Raw genomic sequence first — 6,215 nt, 5'->3', positions numbered from 1 at the left:
GAAAACTCATCACTAATATTTTCATCATATACTTCTGATACATAAAGACATAGATATGGATATAGATACATAGCTAGATATAGACGGATGGATAAACATATGTAGATATAGATGGCTAGATAGATAATGTACAGCTAGATAGATAGACAGATAGGAGCACTCATTTCCCCTTTTGTCCTGGGTTCCGATATGGCTCAGCATGGCCCTGTCTTTATTTAAATTGTTAATCTTTTGTTCATCATGGTTGTTTTCATTAATTTTGCTACTGCATTAAAATATTATTTATCTTGATTACTGAGACTTTTGTCTCCTTAAATTTTGTGCCTGAGCTGAGTGTTTCACTCTCCTCTCCCTAATCTCAGTGCATTATCATTTTACCTTCAAACTCAGCAACTACTATAAAGTGCCCTCTTACAGAGCAAGCCTCATCCCAAGAAGAAATGAGTTCCTTCCCACCTTTTTCCTCTTTCTTTTGGCATCGCTTACTTGATCCTCGGCCTGAGTTACAAGGCTAGGAAAGCGCATACTCTTGGATTAGTCCCAGGTATGCCTGACTGCTGCCTTCCTGCAGAGGGCGCTGTGGAGTCCAGGCACCCCAGGAGGGTGGAGAAGTGTTAGGTGGAATTAGGCTGATTGTCCATCAGAACTTGCCTTTCCCTGGCAGAAGGATTGTTATGAAATCATTGACTTTCTATTTGCCTTTGGGCTGAAATAAATCTACTATCCTCAAATAACCAATCTGATCTCAGACAAATGTCAAATAGAGCTAAGTTCCTCTGCCCTGGGGATGGCCGTAAAATCCAGACAATTTCCCTGAAATGTTTTTGGTGGCTTGGCAGCAGCTTCTATGAGGTTCAGTTTTCCCCCAGTCCCTCTGTGGGTCTGAGGGGACCAGAAGGGTGAGCTACATTGGCATTCTGGAAGGGAAGACTATATACGTCAAGTCGCGAAAAGAAGTTTTGACATTTTCCCTGAAATGTCATCCTCTATCTACTCATTGCAAGTGCCTGCTGCTCCAGGCCTTTCCTGCTGGGCAATAACTATGGGGCTGGGTTGGGGAGAGAATAAAGGAGCCAAGACCTGTAGCACCAACTCATACTCAGACCCTGAGCAAGCACCTGAAGCCTTCTCTTCTCTTTTTCTTAGTAAGTTGGATGAATGTGCCAGACCATCTGAAGTCAGATGAAGCTATTAAGTTTCACCAGGCGACATCGGGGATTGGGGGGAGGCATGCCCCTGGTGACGGGATTGGCTTCTTAAGGCATGAAATGGGGAAATCAATAAGTCATGCTCTTTCCTTTGAATTCTTAGCTCCTGTGGTCTCCAGAATCTGGCTCCAGAATCTCCTGTGGTCTCCAGAATGAAAGGCTCTGGTCTTCCCCTCTGCCTTCTTTCTGCTGTGTTTTATCTCTTCTGGACACCTTCCGCCAGGGTGAAGACACTCCATTTGGGAAGCTGTGTGATCACCGCAAGTCTTCAAGCAATTCGAAGTGGATTTTCGGAGATACGGGACAGAGGGCTATGTGAGGGAGGGACCCCACCTTTCACTATGTGACTGCCTCCCCACTTTTCTACTTATTTTTCTCTGTCCCTCAGCAGTGTGATCACAAAAAGAGGCAGGCTGGGGACTCCTTACCAGGAGGATGTGTTCCCAGGAAATATCTGTAGTTCATAATTTAATAGTGTTTTGGAGAGGGACTCTGCCCGCTGTGCCATGGCAGGGAGGGGATGGGAGGTCTGGTTGTCTAAGATCCTGGCAGCAGTTACTGACCTGTACTTTTTCATCTTGCCTTCCTCTGTTTAGCAACCCAAAGATGAAATCATTGACCTCAGAATCTTGAGGACGACTCAGCCTTTGCAAGACACAAAGGTACATGCTTGGTCTGTATGAGTTCTGGGAGGAAATATGAGTCGGGGGCATCTCCATCACCCTTGTCCCTGGACACCCTCCCCCCACCAACACGCCAGTCTTCTTTGTAGCCTGCAGGTCAGTGCTGCCTCCTCTGCCATATACTGAGACTCTACCTGGACAAGGTATTCAAAAACTATCAGACCCCTGACCACCGTATCCTCCAGAAGATCAGCGGTCTCGCCAACTCTTTTCTTACCATCAAGAAGGACCTCTGGCTCTGTGTGACTAAGGGTCTTGGGTAAAAGGATCCACCTCAGCACATAGCTTCAATGACTTAGCAATCAGGCTCATTCTTAGCCTCATTTAATGGATGGAAGAACTGAGTCCAAGAGTTCTAATAATCTGTGTTGAGCCATGTGACTAGGTAATGAGAACTCAGTTATATTTATTTTTGAATACAAGCTCCATACAAAATGTCTACAGAATTGTAAAGTGCTACCTATTTGATGTCACTGATAATTTCCTAGTATCCATGAAATTATGCTTCTTCTGTAGGTGAGTTATCCTGCGGCATACTAGTGCATCCTGAGTCCAGGCAGCTAATCAGCAGACAACCGGACTCAATCTCAAGATAGGACCTAGGAATCCAATTCTCTCTCCCATGGGGGCTCTCTGGAGGGAGCTAGACTAGAACTGGGTTGGGGGGTGCAGGCCAGATGGGATACAGTGATCACAAACTCTTTCAGTGCTGCCTGTTTCTAAAAAGAAACAATGAGCTCTATATGCTTCCTCTTCTAGCTGATGATCAGTTTAATGATCCTAAATAAGGAGGTCTGAAAAGACTTCTATAGGTGAAAGAATAGAACTTCCACCTACTTCGTGTCAATGGCAAGGGCAGAAAATCAGAATCTTTAATAAAATCTATCATTCTTTGGTATTCTTTTCAGCATGCCCATATGACATGCCCTTGTGGGGAGGAAGCAATGGAGAAATACAGCCAGCTTATGAGTCACTTCCAAGAGGTATATGCAATTTTGGCCTTGGTTGGGATGAGTGTTTTTAGAACTGAGATCATAGATGGGTGGGATGGATGTTCATACCCAAAGAAATGTTATAGCCCTCAGGTTAATGGCCCTCTGAGGTCATGTGGACTGTCCCTCTGCTTTAACCCAGGGGATACCCATTCAGGCTCTAGAAGGGTGCTGTCTCTGCAAGATGCTCTGGGAATCAAGAAGGAATAGCCATGATTCCATCAAGTCACTCCAGAGACATCTGAACTTTCCAGCTACACAAACTAGAGGCGATAGTTTTCCGACATTCACACACTTGTACATACCCTCAAAAATAGTCACTCACAATTTCCTGCATGCCCATGCCATGCTGTTTCTCACCTCAATGCCTTTGCACATCTGCCAGAAAGGCTGGAGGCTGCTCCACACTCACTAATTCCTACTCATCCTTTAAGACTCAGCCTAGGCATCACCTCCAGGAAGGCACTGGCTACTTCTCTCAGAGTTAAGTGCTCCTGTCATCCTGTGGGGCCCCCATCATCTATTTACCACACTACATTTTAATTGCCTGCTTCTGCCTGTCTCCTTCACTCAACTGTGAATTCCCTGTGGGTAGTGATGATGTCATTCGTTTCTGAGTCCCTAGCCAGCCCAATGCTTAGCACAATAAATATTTGTTCCATTGAAGGATGCACAGTAGGCAACCCGTACACACACACACACACACACACACACACATCTTTCTTTAAAAAACAGCCTAATTACTTTGATCTCTGTGATTCAAGAGGCTTGAGTTATAGTCCCAATTCTGCTACACCCCTGGGCCTCAGTTTCTCTATGTAAGACTAGGGTGATTGGACTCAATGATTTTTCCTCCCTCTTGTGAGATCTTAAGGTTCCATAATGTCTCTTGAGCTCTTCATTTTGAAAAAGATGCTCTGTTTACAATCTCCAATAGACCTACCAGTGAAAGGAGAGGATTAACCTTGGAGCCCACATTGTCTCTTTATGAGTTGCTCACCACTTCACTTGGTATCTTCCAGCTTCAGCCTCAGGCAGCAGTGGTGAAGGCTTTGGGGGAGCTAGACATTCTCCTGAGCTGGATGGAAGAGATGGACTAGGAAGAAAGTGATGCTGCTGAGAGTATTCTGGGCCAAGACTCCCAGCCCTCAGTACCCAGGAGGCATGACCCCAAACCACCATCTCTTTGTTGTATAATTTAGTGCTGGTCACTGTGTATATTATTTATTTATTATTTGTTTCCTTATTGTGATTATCTTCATGTGTTCCTATTCTTAATCTAGAGTTTTGTCAGATTTTAATAAGATCTTTTTTTACTGTTGGGTGTATTTCTTAGTTAATGTATTTATTTTTACTATTTAACTTATTTATTTTTATATTTGAAGATGAGACTTTTAAAAACAATTCACAGATTATATTTATAACCCAACTAGAGCAGGTTTTTCATAGAGTAAACAAACCTTCTAAATTCTAAAGGAGCCGCTAGAATTTTATTAAATTAAGGGCATGTTTACTGACCACCAGTGCTCTAAGACATACTTAAAACTGAACCAATGGCTGCTAAGCGTGGGTTGTGGAAGAAGAACTTCTGATGTGAAATTACAGGCTTGTCTTACAATGACTGACCACTCCCACTCAACTCCCAAACCCCAGACTTCTGTATCTTCCATTTATGGAATCCTCTGGGGCCAGAATGTATTTTTACAAATAAAGTTTTCTCCGTATGATATCTGGTTGGAGTTTGAAAATGCTTCAGGAGTAGAAACAATGGTGGGGATGAGCTTGAACCTCATGTTACCTAGGGACCTCTTGCTTCTTCGGAGAAGGAAGATGCCAGTGGGAACCTGGGCCTTCTCTCCCCTGCCAAATGCATCCCCAGCTTTATCTCCTAAATCACCCACAGCTCCGATCCCATGACTCTGCCCTCCACATAAAGAGACTGTGACTGGGTGAGGGGCATCAGTCCTCCCTGCTTCCTCCTTGCTGGTGTTGGGCTCTCTCCTCTCTGTACCCCTGTTTTCCTTCTCATTTCAGGCTCTCATACTTCTGTGTCAGAGGTCTTAATTGCAACACAAATTATAATGGGCAGGAAGCTCTATTATAAGGGCTAAGAATGCACAGGGGCAAAGTGTAGTTCCCGAGCCCTGCCCAGGGAGGTGCATGAGCCCTCTTTCGAGGTCCTTCCATTTTGGATTCCGGCCAGCCTCATGGTATAGGTTGTTCCTGGATCAAGTCTTTGAGTTCGGAAACAACTTTTTTTTTTTTTTTTTTTTGATGTTCACTGGTTAAATAAATTTATTGAGAACGTTTTACAAAATTATTATGAACAAATAAGTGTATTAATGCAAATGTAAAAACAGAATGAATTCCATTTATCCATCACCTAGCTTCACAATTATCAACCAAATTCAGTCTCGTTACATCTACATCCCCACCTATTCTCCCATCTTCTACTTTGAGGCTAACTCGGAAACAACTATTAAGTCAGTGTTCTTGTTCCAGGCCCCTTTCATGCTGAGCTTCCTTGGGCTCGAAGGAGCCAGAATTCTGGCCTGGACTGCTTGCCTCCTTCCTCCCCATCTCACTCCGAATAGCACCTCAGCTTAGCAGTTTAGTTTCCGCAGTTTCAGAAACAGCAGACTGATGTTCCTATAGTGAGCTTTCCCACTGCTTCTGGTTTCTGCTCCCAGCCCTCATCCTCGGCCCTGATGAAGTTTAAACAGTTTTATTGATTTTTTTTCTCATTACTAAGTAACAACTACCCAGTAGAGAAAATTTGGAAAATACAAAAAATATAAAGAAGAAAATGCAAATCACTCATAATCCTATCACCCATAGACAACCATTCTGAAACATTTAGGTGTTTTTTTAAAAATTAATTAATTAATTTATTTATTTTTGGCTGCGTTGGGTCTTCGTTGCTGCACGCAGACTTTCTCTAGTTGTGGCAAGCAGGGGCTACTCTTTGTTGTGGTGCGTGGGCTTCTCATTTCTCACTGAGGTGGCTTCGTCTTGTTGCTGAGCACGGGCTCTAGGCGCATGGGCTTCAGTAGTTGTGGCACACGGGCTCTAGAGCACAGGCTCTAGAGCACAGGCTCAGTAGTTGTGGCTCACAGTTGCTCCATGGCATGTGGGATCTTCCCAGACTAGGGATCGAACCTGTGTCCCCTACATTGGCAGGCAGATTCTTAACCACTGCACCACCAAGGAAGTCCCTAGGTGTGTTTTTCTACAGATCTTTTTTCTTGGATTCAAATCATGATTCAACTCTGATTACCTGATTGATTTGGGCTGTAAAATTTAACCTCGGAACCTCTGGGAAACAAGATGAT

The 6,215-nt window shown here is 43.9% G+C and overlaps 1 protein-coding gene across 1 annotated transcript; it reads left to right on the top strand.

Annotated features, from left to right (window-relative positions):
• Window positions 1-716: 716 nt before the first annotated feature.
• On the top strand, window positions 717-5,815 carry IL20 (interleukin 20). Its single transcript, XM_082412960.1, has 5 exons — window positions 717-1,522; window positions 1,805-1,870; window positions 1,981-2,133; window positions 2,800-2,874; window positions 3,906-5,815. The coding sequence occupies exons 1-5, from the start codon at window positions 1,361-1,363 to the stop codon at window positions 3,981-3,983; spliced, it is 534 nt and encodes a 177-aa protein (XP_082269086.1). The 5' UTR covers window positions 717-1,360; the 3' UTR covers window positions 3,984-5,815.
• Window positions 5,816-6,215: the final 400 nt, after the last annotated feature.

This window comes from Balaenoptera physalus, assembly GCF_965194825.1.
Source record: "Balaenoptera physalus genome assembly, chromosome: 1".
Lineage (NCBI taxonomy): Eukaryota > Metazoa > Chordata > Mammalia > Artiodactyla > Balaenopteridae > Balaenoptera > Balaenoptera physalus.
This window is presented reverse-complemented; position numbering and strand designations above follow the sequence as displayed.

Excerpts from the sequence above, each read along its gene's own strand:
- IL20 (XM_082412960.1), top strand. The coding sequence starts at position 1,361 with ATGAAAGGCTCTGGTCTTCCCCTCTGCCTTCTTTCTGCTGTGTTTTAT. Across the intron at positions 1,871-1,980 it reads AGCCTTTGCAAGACACAAAG|CCTGCAGGTCAGTGCTGCCT; the intron begins GTACATGCTTGG and ends TCTTCTTTGTAG. Across the intron at positions 2,875-3,905 it reads TTATGAGTCACTTCCAAGAG|CTTCAGCCTCAGGCAGCAGT; the intron begins GTATATGCAATT and ends GGTATCTTCCAG.